General features: G+C 52.2%; 1 protein-coding gene across 1 annotated transcript; it reads left to right on the forward strand.

Moving 5' to 3' along the window:
* The first annotated feature begins 787 nt into the window (after positions 1 to 787).
* Adck2 (aarF domain containing kinase 2) lies at positions 788 to 14,831 on the forward strand. The gene is made up of 8 exons (XM_090333415.1): positions 788 to 1,746; positions 3,364 to 3,510; positions 7,114 to 7,242; positions 7,697 to 7,792; positions 10,185 to 10,436; positions 12,374 to 12,502; positions 13,339 to 13,392; positions 13,839 to 14,831. Exons 1-8 carry the CDS (start codon positions 835 to 837, stop codon positions 13,977 to 13,979), a joined length of 1,860 nt encoding a protein of 619 aa, XP_090189541.1. The 5' UTR covers positions 788 to 834; the 3' UTR covers positions 13,980 to 14,831.
* The last annotated feature ends 798 nt before the right edge of the window (positions 14,832 to 15,629 follow it).

Genomic DNA, 15,629 nt, shown 5'->3' on the forward strand with positions numbered 1-15,629 from the left:
TCGCCTCCTGGCGCCCGGGAATTCAAGTTTGCACACAGTAGGATGAACTAGAGGAAAACCGAGTGAGCTTAACTTACTGTTAATTGAATAATACAACGGTCCCCAAAGTCTAACCTCCACCGCCAGATCGATGCCACGCGGGACTCTTGACTGCCCACGGAGCAGCTGGCAGAGCGCCGCGGAGAGCGGGGTCGTGGAAAGCGCTTCTGCGCCAGCCGCCCTCGCTTCCAGAGGGCGACGCGTCCCCTTTAAGGGGCCGGGCGTGCGGAGGGGGCGGCCCCGGGCGCACCCGGAAGACCCGGGGCGCGCGGGCCTCGGTCGAGGGACTCTCGTCCTCGGCGCCCCGGCTCCCGGCGCCCGCGCCGCTCCAACCGCCCACCGCCCGCCTCCCCGCCCGCGGCCCGGGCGCCTTCTCCCCCGCGCCGCCCTCGCTCTTCTAGCCCCAATCTTGCCTCAATTCCTCCCGGCTCGGCGGCCCGGATCCCCCAGCGCTCCCGGTGCCCCCGGCCTCCCGCCTCGCTCCCGGGCCCCGTGGCGCCCGGACCCCGCGGGCACCCCGCTTCTTCCCGGCGATCTCGCGCGGCCCTGCGTCCGCCCGGCCGGGGCCTGGGCGATTCCAGGGTCCTCGGGCCCCCGGCGCGGGTAGGGGCGGCGGCGGGGCCGGGCCGATGCGCAGCGCCCCCGGCGGCGGAGGCGCGGTGCGGCGGGCCCTGCGGGCGCGGGCCGGGGCGCCGCCGGCCTTGGGGTGCGAGCCTCGCCCCGGCCCGGAGCGCGGGCCCCGATGGGCGCCCCGTAGGTCGAGGGCGCGCCGCCGGGCACCGGGCCTCGGGGACCATGGGGAGCCCCTGGCGCTTGTCGGTCCGGGTCTGCTTGTCACACCTGCGGTGCTTCCAGCTCCCGCCGAAGCTGCGCCTTGTCAGACCCCTGGGGTACCATCGCGGGGCCGGAGTCTGCTGGCTTCTGCTCGGTAGTTTGCCCAGACTCATCTCAGCCTCGGGGGACGTCGGGGAGGGGGTCCCCCCCAGCGTGCGCCCGCAGAAGGCGCCCTGGGGCGACGTGGCTGCAAGCGGGCGCGGGGAGAGGGGCCCCCGGGCGGGGCCTCTGGGCCTGGTGCTGCTGCCCCTGCGCCTGTGCGCGCGGGCCGGCCTGCTCCTGGCCAAGTTCTTCCCGCTGCTCCTCCTCTACCCTCTCACCTACCTGGCTCCCGGCCTGGCCTCGGTCTGGTTCCACCTGCTTCTGAAAGCCACCGAGACCTCGGGCCCCACGTATATCAAACTGGGCCAGTGGGCCAGCACCCGGCGCGATCTCTTTTCCGAGGACTTTTGCGCTCTGTTCTCCAGGCTCCACGTCCAGGTGACCCCCCACCCTTGGACGCACACGGAGCGCTCCCTCCTAGAGGCCTTTGGAAAAGACTGGGGGCACGTCCTCTTTTTCGAGACCCAGCAACCTGTGGGGTCGGGCTGTGTGGCCCAAGTATACAAGGCGTTTGCCAGCCCCGCCTTGCTGGGGAAGGTGGGCAGCTGGGGACCCGGGGGCGCCGCCTTGGGGACGGGGCTGCTCACCGGGTGCGGAGAGGTCTTTGGACAGCTTGGAAATGAATGGAAGACTCTAGAAAATCTTGCGGACCAGTCGTTTCTAGAGAAGCTGCTCCTTCCGGAAGCTGACCGGGCTGGATCACATGGAGAGGGGTCACCGGCGCCTGGCTGTGCACCTGCGCCCCGCCAGCTCATCCCAGTGGCTGTGAAAGTAAGTGCGCCACTGACTTCAGCCTGGCTTTTCCCACCGCCCAAGCCACCCCCCCCACCCGAGGTGGGGGTGGGGGCAGGGGGCCTGGCTGCCCCTAAGTGGGCCACCCCCACGTGCCTTGCAGTCCACTCCAAGTATTCCTTTTCCAAAATGCTTGCAACTAGAAATGTTTTAGATTTCAGGTGTTTTTAGATTTCGGAATATTTGCCTACACACAATGAGATCTTCTGGTGCTAAGATCCAAGCCTAATCATGAAATTCATTTCTGTTTTATATGCTTCTTTGTGGGGGGAGGAGGGTTGTTGGTTATGGGGCTTGAACTTGGGGCCTGGGTGCTGCCCTTGAACTCTTTTACTCGAGGGTAATGCTCTACCACTTTGAGCCACAGCACCACTTTCAGTTTTCTGGTGGTTAAATGGAGATAGAGTCTCACAGACTTACCTGCCCTGGCTGGCTTTGAACCATGATCTTCAGATCCCAGCCTTCTGAGTAATTAGGATTACAGGTTCATGAGCTGCCAGCATCTGCTTTTTTTTTTTTTTTTTTTTTTTTTTTTTGCCAGTCCTGAGCTTGAACTTAAGGCCTCAGCACCACTTCTGGCTCTTTTTTTCTATATATGTGGTACCTGGGAATCGAACCCGGGTCTTCGTGCATGCTAGGCAAGCACTCTACCACTAGGCCAAACTCCCAGCACCAAGCATCTGCTTTTTTGTATGTTTAATTCATTGAGTCCGAAGGTAATTTTTGCAACCTTTTTAAATGGTATCATCTCAGTCCTTAAAAGCGATCAGCGTTTAGAACATTGCCAAGCTTGGCTTTTTGAATTGCTGTTTCTGGAACTAATATTTGAATGCCTGTTACCAGCAGGCTGATTTATTTTTGGAGTAGGAGTGGGAAGAACTGGGCTTGAACTCGGGGTCTCCAGCTCTCACTTGGTTTTGTTTCATTCACAGCTTACACACTAACACTTGAGCCATGGATTTTTTTTTTTTCCTGGTTAACTGGAGAGTGAATCTCCAGTTTAAGAGACTCTCCTGAATTTGTCTTCTTGGCTGACTTTGACCCTTGATCCCCAGATCACTGCTTCCAGAGTAGCTAGAATTATAGCTACTCTGAGCCTCCGATGCTCAGCTGTTTTATTTCCTAACTAAAGAGGTGTGAGTGGCCTGATGCAGTGTTTGGAGTCTGTTGTCTCGGGAAGAGGACCACCAGTAGGTGTTTTGGGTTTGGGTGCTTCCCCTTTGTTCTTTTTTGCTTTTTTTTTTTTTTTTTTTTAATTTTGGGAGTGGGGGGTGTTGGTCCTGGGGCTTGAACCTCTGGGCCTGGGTGCTGTCCTTGAGCTCTTCAGCTTAAGGCTTCTGCCCTACCCCTTGAACCACAGTGCCACTTCTGGTTTTCTGGTGGTTAACTGGAGATAAGAGTCTCATGGACTTTCCTGCCCTGGTTGGCTTTGAACCACGATCCTCAGATCTCAGCCTCTTGAGTAGCTAGGATTACAGGTGAAGGCCACTGGAGCCCAGCTTACCTGGCTCTTTTGAAGGTTGAACACTGTCCTGGCTAGGAGAATTACGTCACCTTTCTTTCTGTCTTGTGTCTCACGATGCCTCTCTGTGGCAGGTGCTGCACCCTGGCCTGCTCTCTCAGGTGCATATGGACCTGCTACTGATGAAGATTGGCAGCCGAATCCTTGGGCTTTTGCCAGGCGTCAAATGGCTTAGCTTGCCCGAGGTTGTGGACGAGTTTGAGAAGATCATGGTCCAGCAGGTGACTTCTTCCTTCAGCTGTGAATAGCACCTAGCATAGTTTTTACTATTGACAGTGCTCAGTAAAAGAAGAATGAGTAATTTCCCAGTACCTTGTGGTGAGTAGGACGGGTAATGCTAGCCGATAAAACAACTAATACGCGTGTCTCAGCAGGCTGTTTCTTTCTTACATCCTGGTAATTTTGAGGGATGATGGGCTCTGCTCTGTAGTGATTTAGGGACCCAATTTCTTTCCATGTTTGACACTGCCACCTTTATAATGTGTCAATGTGGCATAGACAAATCATGAAGGACAGTGTAAGAGATTTTTTTTTCTTTTGGGCCAGGAGGGCGGCCTAGTGGTAGAATGCCTGCCTAGCATACACAAAGCCTGGGGTTTGTTTCCTCAGTACCAGATTAAAAAAAAAAAAAAGCCAGAAGTGGTTCTGTGGCTCGAGTGGTAGAGTGCTAGCCTTGGGAAAGCTCAAGGACAGTGCCCAAACCCTGAGTTCAACCCTCAGGACTGGCAAAAAAAAAAAAAAGATTCTGGTCAGGCTCAGAGGCATTAGCCTAAAGTCCCAGCTACTTTGAAGACAGAGTCAGGAGGATTGTTTGAAAGTTAGTGAAACCCTGTCTTAGAACAGAACTATAGAAATCGTATAAACATTTGCAAAGCTGCTATTGCTATCATTGTATCAGTCTTAAAATGTATCTTTTCCTAATTTTTATATTTTATATTGTACCATTTGACTAACATAAATGGTATGGCTTCATTAAACTGTTAAGTTACTGTGGCTTATCAAACTATGGTTTATTTTCCTTTTTTTGAGACTGAACAGCAAACAGAAAATGCACCTTGTTGTGTTTTAAAATAAAGATTAATAACCCTTAAAAAACAAAACAAAACAAGACACCTCGATCCTCAGATCTCAGCCTCCTGAGCAGCTAGGCTTATAGGCTTGTGACTATGGCGCCTGGCTCAAGGAGAGACTTTTATGGTCAGTCCTGGAAGTGGAAAACATCATTTCTTCCCAGTCTTCGGACCAGGGTTTTCATGCAATGGGCCTCACAGTGAACTGTGAGGACACCATCTTCCCTGGTGCCTGGGAGAAAAATGAATGGGATAGGTCAGTTTTCACTTTGACACATCACCCGCTGACCACCGTGGGGAGGAATAATTAGCCTAGTCATGCAGTCATCTTTGTTTTGCGTTGTTTCCATGACGATGGGGGGTTGTGGGGCTCTTCCCTGTTTGGGATGCCTGGGACCTGGGGTCTATGTAGCCAGACCTGTGTGCACACACCTCGGGGATGGCCAGAGCTCCAGTGGGCTTGTGGCCGCCACCTCGTCTGCCGAGTGCAGCAGTGGGCAGGTCTACAGAAGCTGTGTGCCAAATCTTCTCTATATCCGCTGATTGAAGGTGTTAAGTCTCCAGGATTTGTTTTAGTGTTTTGAAAGTGTTTTAGTCTGTGCAGGCTTCTGTAACAAAATATTATAGACCTGGGAGCTTAGAAGCAACAGTAATTTGTTGTGTATAGCCCTGGAGACTGAAGTCCTAGATCAAGGCACTGGCGTACTTAGGGCTTGGTGAAGTTCATAGACGGCAGTTTCACCCTGTGGCTGTGCCTGGTGGAGGGGGCAAGGGTCATTCTCAGACCTCTTTTTTTTGGGAGGGGGGGTAGTGTGACTTGAATTCTGTATCTGGGCATTGTCTTTGAGCACTTCAGCTCAAGCCCTACCCCGTGACCTGGGTGTTGTCCCTATGCTATTCAGCTCATGGCTACTGCCCTACCCCTAGAGCTACAGCTCCACTTCTCATTTTCTGGTGGTTAATTGGAGGTAAGAGTCTCAGGGGCTTTGTAGTGCCTGGGCTGGCTTTGAACCTTGATCCTCAGATCTCAACCTCCTGAGTAGCTAGGATTATAGGCGTGAGTAAATGAGCCTGCTGTGTGTGTGCATGTGCTCGCTCTCTCTCTTTCTCTCTCTCTCTCTTTAAATTGTGTTGGATGTGGGATTTGAACTCAGGATCTGGGTGCTATTCCTGAGTTCTTTTGCTCAAGACTAGTGCTCTACTACTTTGAGCCACAGAGCCACTTCTGGTTTCCTGGTGGTTAATGATATGAGTCCCATGGACTTTCCTGCTCCACTTAGCTTGGAATTGTGATCCTCAGATCTCAACTCTCCTGAGTAGCTAGGATTATAGTTGTGAGCCACGAGCATCCAGCTCCATTTGTCGTGTGTGTGTGTGTGTGTGTGTGTGTGTGTGTGTGTGAGAGAGAGAGAGAGAGAGAGAGAGAGAGAGAGAGAGAGAGAGAGAGAGAGAGAGAGAGAGAGAGAGAGACGGGGCTTGAACTCGGCTTGGGCGCTGTTTCTGAGCTCTTCAGCTCAAGGCTACCACCCTACCCTTGAGCCAAGCCCCACTTCCCATTTTCTAGAGGTTAATTGGAGATGAGTCTCAGGTCCTTTTGTGCCTGGGCTGGCTTTGAACCTTGATCCTCAGATGTCAGCCTCCTGAGTAGCTAGGGTTACAGGCGAGAGACCTGTGCTGGGCTCCATTTGTCTTTTTAAAAACACATTTTTTTTTTTCTTTTGAGGGGGGCAGGAACTAGTAGAAGAGTGCTTGCCTAGTTTGCATGAAGCCTCGTGTTTAATTCCTTGGTACCATATACACAGAAAAAGCTGACAGTGGGCTGTGGCTCAAATGGCGATAGAGTGGTAGCCTTCAGAATGCCCAAGGACAGTGTCCACGCCCTGAGTTCAAGCCCCAGGACTGGCAAGCAAAACAAAAATACCCCACTTTTTTGGAAGCTGGGTGTGGTCACACACACACGTAATCCCAACAGTCAGGGAGACTGAAGCAGGAGGACTTTGAATTGGAGGCTAGTTTGGGGTATCTAATAGCAAGACTCTGTCTCCACACACACACACACACACACACACACACACACACGCACACACGCACACACGCACACACACACTGGAAGTGGCACTGTGGCTCAGTGTGATATAGTGCTAGCCTTGAGCTGAAGAGATCAGGCACAGTGCCCAGGCTGAGTTCAAGTCCCATGACAGACAGACAGACAGACAGACACACACACCTTTTTGTTATTACAAAGGTGATGTGCAAAGGGGTTTCGTCATTCTAGAAATGTCGACTGCACTGTGCAGGTGAGGACAGGAGCAGACAGGGAGGAAAGATGGGGGCGGTTTAAAGACAGAGCTGAGCCTTGGAGAGGGCAAATGTGGGTGGGGGCATTCAGCTGTAGCAAAGTGGAGCCTTGGCAGAGGGCAGGGTCAGCCTGTGTGGTGTAGCCACAGCATTGCAATAGCAGGGGCAGCAGGCTAGGCTGCGGAAAGGGGAAGCCCTGTGGGGGATGGGGCAGGGTGGGCTGGTGTGAAGGGGAAGCCGTCTGCAGGGCAGAGGACTTGGTGTGTGGAGCTTGGGTCTTTGGAATCGCCTTGAGCTAGATTGTCCTTACCTCGTTTCTGGGGAGTGCTAGGAACTAGAGGAGGAGTGGTCGGGAGGGCAGGGGAAAGCAGGTGACCTGCTCGCTGTCTGGTGGTCAGAAGCTCAGAGGTGGCCTCCGAGTCCACACTAAGCCTTCTTCCCTCCTCACCTCCCTAGGTCGACCTGCGTTATGAAGCTCAGAATTTAGAACATTTTCAACGCAACTTCAAGAATGTGACGTTCGTGAGATTCCCCACACCTCTGCATCCCTTTGTCGCCAGAGATGTCCTGGTAGAAACATATGAAGTAAGACAGTCTCATCATGTCTTCATTCACGCGGTTTTGTGTTTGTGTGTGTGTGTACGTGTTGGTCCTGGGCTTGAACTCACGGTCCTGCACTCTGGCTTAGCTTTTTTTTGCTCAAAGATGACACTGTACTATTTGAGCCTTTGCTCCACTTCTTGCCTTTTGGAGATAAGAGTCTCCCAGACTTCCCTGCCCGGGATGACTTGGCCACCTTGGAGGTTCTAGAATCACAGGCGTGCGCCTCCAGCACCCAGCCTTAGGTTTACTTTTAATCACTCGTCCCTTGAGAGATGACATGGGAGGGAATGGAGGTAGGTGGATGACAGATTCCCACGGGGTTTGGGAAAGAACAGATTCTTAGGGTCATGTGCCAAGTAGCAGGGGGGAAGCTCTGAGGGGTCCCCTGGGGCAGCTGGCAGGCTGTAAAGCTGTTTTCTTCTGGGCTTTCTTCAAGGAGAGTGTGCCTGTGTCTAGCTACCAGCAGGCAGGGATTCCCGAGGACCTGAAGAGGAAGATTGCGTGGCTGGGAATCAATATGCTGTTGAAGATGGTGAGCTGGGGGGGGGGAGGAGGGGGGAGATGCAGGGGGGGGGGAAGGAGGGGGGAGATGCAGGGGTGAGGTGCTGGGCTCGGCTTAGCGTAGGGTTGGGGCCGGAGGGGAAGCCAGAGAGCCGCACATTTGCTTAGAGGTAGCCTCTCCCCCAAATGCCCATGTGTCCCCCAGCTTCTGCTGAGCTTCGCTGTGACACTTGCTGTGAACTGTAGGAAGGGTGATAGGCCAAACCCATGACTACCCAAGCTGCCCACAGCCACAAATGGCTGAGACAGTGTTGTTTGTAAATCATGACCTGGTTCATTTGTTCGTTCAGTCATTCATTCCCGTAGTATTTGCTGAGTACCTCTTTAGGCTGGGCACTGAATTAAGTGTTGGACTTACAGCAGGGAACCACACAGATGTGACTACCATGTTCATGGAACTGCTGTTCAAAGGGAAAACCGGCACAGACGGGATTGGTACAGGGTGCCAGGAGGCCTTTCCAACCCAGGGCTTCACCCCAGATGTGCAGGAGTCACCTGCATGAGGACAGGTGGCCTGTGCCAGCGTGAGCAACAGCAAGGAGCTGTGGGATGATGTGAGAGCTGTGGTGAAATGCGGCGCAGAAGGGGGTCGGAAGAAAGGAGCCGGCTGAAGCCAGGCCTGCAGGCGTGCGGAACAAGCAGCGGGGCGTGGCTTCCATGAGAAAGCTGCTGCCGTTCATGAGGCTGCAGCCAGGGCCCTCAGCAGAGCTCTTGTCCACTTGGACTCTACCTGACCATATCTGGAGATTTGCTTGACTGCTGGTAGGAGGGGCATGATCCTGGTACCTGATGGGCAGCAAGCAGGGAGGCTACAAACACCCCAGAGGATGTACTTCCACGCCTCCAGTGATGAACAGGGATGTCCTGGGCTAGGGGGGACGGAATCTGGAGGTTCTGTTTCCTGGCAGGTGAAGAGTGAGGGGATACAGATGGTAGGGTGCGGAGGATCTCGGGAGAGGTGGAAACTGCTGCTTTGGTTCTCTGAAGGACTACTCAGGAACAGTGTGAGGATGCCAGGCAGTGTCTGAAGCACACCTTTGCCACCTACTATCTGGAGCAGTAGAGGGCAAATCTCTTGAAAGAAAGGTAGCCAGGGGCCTGGAGCGTAGCCTGGTGGTAGAGTACTCACCCAGCATGCACAAAGCCCTGGGTTGAATTCCTCGGTACCACATACTCAGAAAAAGCCAGAAGTGGTGCTGTGGCTCAAGTGGCAGAGTGCTAGCTTTGAGCAAAAACTGTCCAAGGATAGTGCCTAGGTCCTGAGTTCAAGCCCCAAGAGGCTGAAATCTGAGGATCACAGTTCAAAGCCAATCCTGGCACTAAAGTCTGTGAGACTCTTATCTCCAGTTAACCACCAGAAAACCAGAAGTGGCACTGTGTCTCAAGTGGTAGAGTACTAGCCATGAGATAAAGAGCTCAGGGAGAGTGCCTAGGCCCAGAGTTCAAGCCCCACAAGCACCCCTCCCTCCCCCAAAAATGTAGCCAGGTGCTAGTGACTCATGTGTAATCCTAGTTATTTAGGAGGCTGAGATCTGAGGATCACAGTTTGAAGCTGCCCAAGAAGAAAAGGCTGTGAGATTCTTAACTTCAGTTAACTCAAGAAAATCCCAAAGTGGAGTTGTGGTGTGGGGTAGAGCATCAACCTTGAGTGAAAAAGCCAAGAGAAAGCGAAAGGCCCTGAATTCATGCCCCAGTACCATACCAAAACAAAGAAGTGCAGTTCTAGCAAGATGCTGGTGACTCACATCTGCAATCCTAGCTGCTCAGGAGGTTGAGGTCTGGAGGACTGAGGTTTGAAGCCAGCACAGGCAGAAAAGTCCATGAAACGCTACCTCAATGAGTAAAATGCTGGGCTGGCATAAGACATGGCTCAAGGGGTAGAGTACCAACTGTGAGCAAGCAACACCAGCAAGGGTAAAGCCTTGAGTTCAAGGCGTGCACGTATGCACACACACACACACACACACACACACGCACACACGTTAGAGCCAGGTGCTGGTGGCTCATGCCTATAATTCTAGCTACTCAGGAGACAGATTTAAAGCCAACCTGGGCAAAAAAAGTCTTCGAGACTCTTATCTCCAAAAATGACTCAGAAAACTCCAGAAGTGGCATGGTGGTGTAAGTGGTAGAGCGCTAGCCTTGAGCACAAAGAGATTCAATCAAGTGCCCAGTCCCTGAGTTCAAGTACCAGGACCGACCAAAAAAACGTTAGCGACAACCTTAAACTTTGATTTACAGCTTGTCCGAACCGAGGACTTTCAAACAATAAGGCTTTGTGAAATGTCAGTCTGCATTGTCACCTCAAGTTTTATCCTCCGGTGACTGATGGGGGTGGTGAGCTTGACGCCGTTTCTTTGTAGGTGTTCGTGGATAACTTCGTGCATGGGGATCTGCACCCCGGAAACATCCTGGTGCAGGGCGCTGATGGACTCTCCCCAGACCCAGAGGAGCAGCTGCGGCGGGTGGATGTGTCTGACACACTCACAGTGGCCGTGGGGCCTGCCCTGCGCCCGCTGAGACTGGTGTTGCTGGATGCTGGCATTGTGTCTGAGCTGCAGGCCTCTGACCTCAGCAACTTCCGGGCAGTTTTCCTGGCCGTGGTGATGGGGCAGGTGAGACTTGCAGGTGGGCCTTCATAGGCCCTGTGAGATGTGGGGCTCCTCAGCCTGGAAAGACCCACATTTACCACACTTCTGTTGCTGGCCACGAGCAGAGTAGGGCAGGCAGAGCAGAGACCAGGCCTGATAGGCGCGGTTCCTGTTGGTGCCTGTGAGAATGAACATCTCCTCTCCCTGTCTCTTGTGCCTGTGGTTTCTGTTTCTCTCCCTGTCTCTCCCCCGTCTCTCTTCTCCCTCTTTCTCCCTTTCCCTCTCCCTCCCTTTCTTTCCCCCATGTCTTTTTGCCAGTCCTGGGGCTTGAACTCAAGGCCTGAGCACTGTCCTTGGGCTTTCCTGATGGCTAGAGCTCTAGCACTTGAGCCACAGCACCATTTCTGCTTTTCTATGTAAGTTGTACTGAAGAATCGAACCTGGGTCTTCATGCATGCTAGGCAAGCACTCTACCACTAGGGCAATCTGCCAGACGCTGGTTTCTGTTTTTGTACCAGCGAATGTGCAAAGAGGCAGGTGGATACTGGCTGCTACTACTGTGCTGCCTCTGCATATTCCTTCTCCTTTTTCCTCCTCCTTTTTGTGTCAGTACTGGAGTATGACCTTAGGGCCTTCTCATCTCACTTAGCTTCTTCACTTAAGGCTGGTTCTCTTATCTACTACATGAGCCACACCTCCACGTTTGACTTTTTGCTGGTTAACCGGGGATAGAATCTTATTGACTTGTCTGTCTGTGTGGCTGGATCATGGCTTTGACCCATGATCTTCAGATCTCAGTCTCCTGAGTAGCTGGGATCACAGGTGTGAGCCACTGGCACCTGGCAGACACTAGGTTTTTTTTTTTTTTGACCAAACAGTAGCTGTTTCCTATTTGTGTGCTTTGCTGCATGGTGGCGGGTGGGAGATAAGCAACAGTATGGAGAATGTATCCTCCGTGTGGGCAGGATGCATTGGAATCTGGGGCGGATGTGCTTTGATGTGAGGCTCTGCGGATTGGACGCTGTCATTAGAGAGAAGAGCCTCAGTAGCTGGGTGCAGTGGCTCCACTTGTAATCCTAGCTACTCAGGAGGCTGAGATCTGAGGATCAAGGTTCAAAGCCAGCTGGGGCACTGAAATCCATTAGAATCTCATCTCCAATTAACCACTAGAAAACTGGAAGTGATGCTGTGGCTCCAGGGGTAGGGTGGTAGCCTTGAGCTGAAGAGCTCAGGAACAGTTCCCAGGCCCAGAGTTCAAGCCCCACAAACAGAAGAGAAAGTCCTCAGCAGAGCCTCTCCATCAGGGATTACTGGGAAGAAAGTCTGTAGCTGCCTGGTGGAGACTTCACCATCGAGGAAGATCATAAGGAGTTTCCAAGGAGACCAGCCAGAGCTGGAGCCTTCTGTCGGTTGGAGAGTGTCTCCCGGTTACGCTTGTGGGCGCAGTGTGGGGCTGAGGTGTTCCTCTGTACAGCTTTGATTGTAAGACCAAGACTGCAGCCCTAGGAGGAAGAGCTGTGTTCCTGGGGCCATGCAGAGAGGTGACCCCTGAAGGCAACTCAGTTTGGGGGGTCCTGGGGAAGTTGACAGAAGACAGGCTAGAGCACAGGGGCTGGGGGAAGCTGGGAAGGAAGAGAGCCCCCAGGAAAAGCAGCCTCTTTCCCACGCAGGTCCTGGCTCTGCCTGGCAGGCCATCACAAGGCTGCATGGAGCATGAGCTGCATTGCCTCACCTCTCCTCTGTGTACCATGTGCTTCAGGAAGTCAAAGCAGACCTGGACTGCCAAGCACAGGGAGAGTTCTGGAGGACTGGCTGGTTACCAGGCCTAGCAGAGGGTAGAAGTTGAAAAGGAGGGAAAAGAGCCCAGAGTGGTAGCCAAATCAGGACAAAAGCAACCAAGAAGTGAGGGACATTGTGCAGAGCCTTTAACTCTGTCTACTATGACACTTTGCATCCTCTAGGGCCGCAAAGTGGCTGAGCTCTTCCTGCATCATTCCCGGGCCAATGAGTGCAAGGATGTGGAGAAGTTCAAGGCTGAGATGGCCCTGCTGGTGACCCAGGCCCGGAAGAACATCATCGCCTTGGAACGGGTGGGCGATGTCCCCGAGGCTCACTGCCTCTGCCTTGGTCTAAGGGGAGACTTGAGGGTGGGGGGGGGAGGGACCTTCAAGGCAAGTTAAAAATCATCTTTTCTTCTTCCTGTCTTCCTGGAGGTATGAGGCCTGTCGAAGCAGGGCTCTTCAGAGTGGCTGCTGGCTCGGTTCTTCTGGGCTAGCTGGGGCATCCCCCTTGATTTTTGTGTGCTGGGGCTTGAACTCAGCTGTGCAGTTTCACTTAGCTTTTTCACTCGAGGCTGATGCTTCACTTTTTGCTGGTCATAGTCTTCTCGGAGATAGTCTTCCTGGCTGGCTTTGTACTGCAGTCCTCAGATCTCAGCGTCTTGAGTAGTTAGCATTACAGATGAGACCCACTGGTGCCTGGCAGGGATCACCTCTCTTATTCAGGGTATAGCTGAGAAGCCCAAGGACATGCCTTGAGTCCATGTCCCTTGTTTAAGCCTGATCTGTGTCTTACGGTCTCGAGACCCCGTCTCAGCAGAAGGCTGCTGCTGACCTGGTCTAGCAGATAGAATTTTTGCATGGGGAGGATGGAGTCGATGGATGGGGAGGGCCACTTGAAACTTGTTCTGAAGGCATCTGTAACCCGAACCTTCTCTGAGAGTAGAGCCTGTGTAGGTTCTTTTAGGTTCTTTTCTGGAGTTTCTCCATAGCTCCTCATGCCACACATGTGTATGGAATATATGGCGTGTGTGTTTGTGTGTAGGAGCATTAGAGAATATAGCCATGGGAAGTTGGGGGAGGAAGAGTCCTGGAAAGAATTAGCCCCAGAGTTCTCCACCTCTACGAGGCTCTTTTCTGTTTTTCAGCTACAAGTTTCCAACCTTCTCTCCAACGTCTTTAAGCTACTGATGATTCACAAGGTGAGGCCACCTTCCTTCCTCCCACGAGCAGACTCCTGGGAAGGCTGTGGGGGCAGTGGACCTACGGGGAACGTTGGATGGGGTAGGGTGGTGGGTGTTACTTGTGTTACATCCATTTTGCAATATTTTCCATCCAATTCCATTTCATGGGGAATGCTGACCCAGGCAGGATTTTTCTTTCCAGACAGTCTGTCCAGTTTATACAGCCAGTGCTTTGATCTTTAGAGTAGGAGCCTCCTGTCCTGGTGTTACCAGAACAGTCGATTTGGCTGCCTCCCCCTGCCTGGTTGTTCTGGTGCCTGGGAGGGAGGTGGAAGAAATGATGATGGGGTAAAGGAAAGAATGTTCCACACGGGCAACTACAGAGAGGCTGTTGGACTGTAACACGACTCCAGGTTCCTTGTTATCAAGAGGTTTTATAAAGAGCTTCTGCTTTTTATTCCCAGGTAAAGCTTGAGAGTAATTTTGCTTCGATTGTGTTGGCCATTATGGTGTTGGAGGGGCTTGGCCGCTCACTGGACCCCCAGCTGGACATCCTGGAGGCCGCAAAGCCCTTTCTCCTCAAAGGATCAGTGTCTATCTTCTGACCCTGGCAAGTGAACAGGGAGTGAAGACTGCTGCCAGGGCCTCTGGTCATCTACAGCCTGAACTGTGGAAGGCCCACCGCTGCTTTCTGAGTCTGTGTGAAAGTCTCTGGGTGGTGGGGAGTAAAGGGAGGAGGGCTCTGTCCATGCATTTGGGGAGTGGGGCCTGATGCTGGGGCACCATTCCAGTGAAAATATCCTAACCAGGTGGACAAATACAGTGAGGTTTTTTTTAATGATTTTTTATTTCAATGTATAGAGGGGTTACAGTTATATTCGCCACATAGAAGGTGGATTACTTCTCAATGATAGCCTTTCTTACGTTTTTGTCCCCATTTCCCTCCCCACCCCTTTTATTGTTTTTATCTTGTTTAAATCCTCCATCTTCCCAGCTTCTGGGGTGTTTTGTGAATTCTTACATTTAGGGTAGAAAATACCATCAAATCCCAAAGATCTACCTATGCTTTCCAATATACATATGTATATTTATTATTATTATTAATTTTTTTGTTGGTCCTGGGGCTTGAACTCTGGGCCTGGGTGCTGTCCCTGAACTCTTCAGCTCAAGGCTACTAACCCTACCCCTTGAGGCACAGCACTGCTTTCTAGTGGTTAATTGGAGATAAGAGTTTCAAAGTCTTTAAGGCCCAGGCTGACTTTGAACTGTGATCTTCAGATCTCAGCCTCTTGAGTAGCTAGGATTACAGGTGTGAGCCACTGCGCCCAGTTGTATATTTATTATTATATGTACTTACTGGCAAAAAGTTGAGAATATACATTGTTCATTTATAAATTATACAGGTGCTGTACCACTAGTAAATCTTCCAAGCCGTAATATATGACTAGAACAAATTCTACTGGGTTTCAAACTATATTCTTGCCAAAAATTGTGTTTTTTGGTCGGTTATGGGACTTGAACTCTGGGCCTGGGTGTTGTCCTTGAGCTCTTCAGCTCAAGGCTACTGCCCTACCCCTTGAGCCACACCGTCACTTCGGGTTTTCTGATTATTAATTGGAAATAAGAGTCTCACTGGACTTTTGTGCCCCGGCTGGCTTTGAACTGCGATCCTCAGATCTCAGCCTCTTGGGTTGCTTGCCATTTTTTTTTTCCTAAACTTTTACACAAGACTTATGAATGTGGGTCAGCGGTAGAACACTTTTTGGGGTTTTTTTTTGGTGTCAGTCCTGGGGCTTGAACTCAAGGCGTGGGCACTGTCCTCGGACACTCTTTGCTCAAGGCTGGCGCTCTGCACCTTGAACCTCAGCACCACTTCCAGTTATTTCCGTGAGTGTGGTACCCAGGAATCGAACCCAGGGCTCCAGGCAAGCACTCGACCACTAGGCCACACTCACTCAGGCCCTGGGAGAGCACTTCTTAGCATTCATAAGGACGTGGGTTTGATAGCCTGCATCCCAATCAAACACACTCAGAAAAACAAAAACAAAAAACCATAAAAGAAGGAAGCGCTGTGACTTGACCACTATGGGACCGGAGCAGACCCGTCCTGACTTTTTTTTGGGGGGGGGGATGTTTTTTTTTTTTTTTTTTTTTTTGCCAGTCCTGGGCTTGAGCTCAGGGCCTGAGCACTGTCCTTGGACTTTCTCAAGGCTAAAGCTCTACCACTTGAGCCTCAGCACCATTTCCGGCTTTTT

This window comes from Megascapheus bottae, chromosome 5, assembly GCF_031878675.1.
Source record: "Megascapheus bottae isolate mThoBot1 chromosome 5, mThoBot2.hap1, whole genome shotgun sequence".
NCBI lineage: Eukaryota > Metazoa > Chordata > Mammalia > Rodentia > Geomyidae > Megascapheus > Megascapheus bottae.

Excerpts from the sequence above, each read along its gene's own strand:
- Adck2 (XM_090333415.1), top strand. The coding sequence starts at position 835 with ATGGGGAGCCCCTGGCGCTTGTCGGTCCGGGTCTGCTTGTCACACCTG. Across the intron at positions 3,511-7,113 it reads AGAAGATCATGGTCCAGCAG|GTCGACCTGCGTTATGAAGC; the intron begins GTGACTTCTTCC and ends TCACCTCCCTAG. Across the intron at positions 10,437-12,373 it reads TGGCCGTGGTGATGGGGCAG|GGCCGCAAAGTGGCTGAGCT; the intron begins GTGAGACTTGCA and ends TGCATCCTCTAG.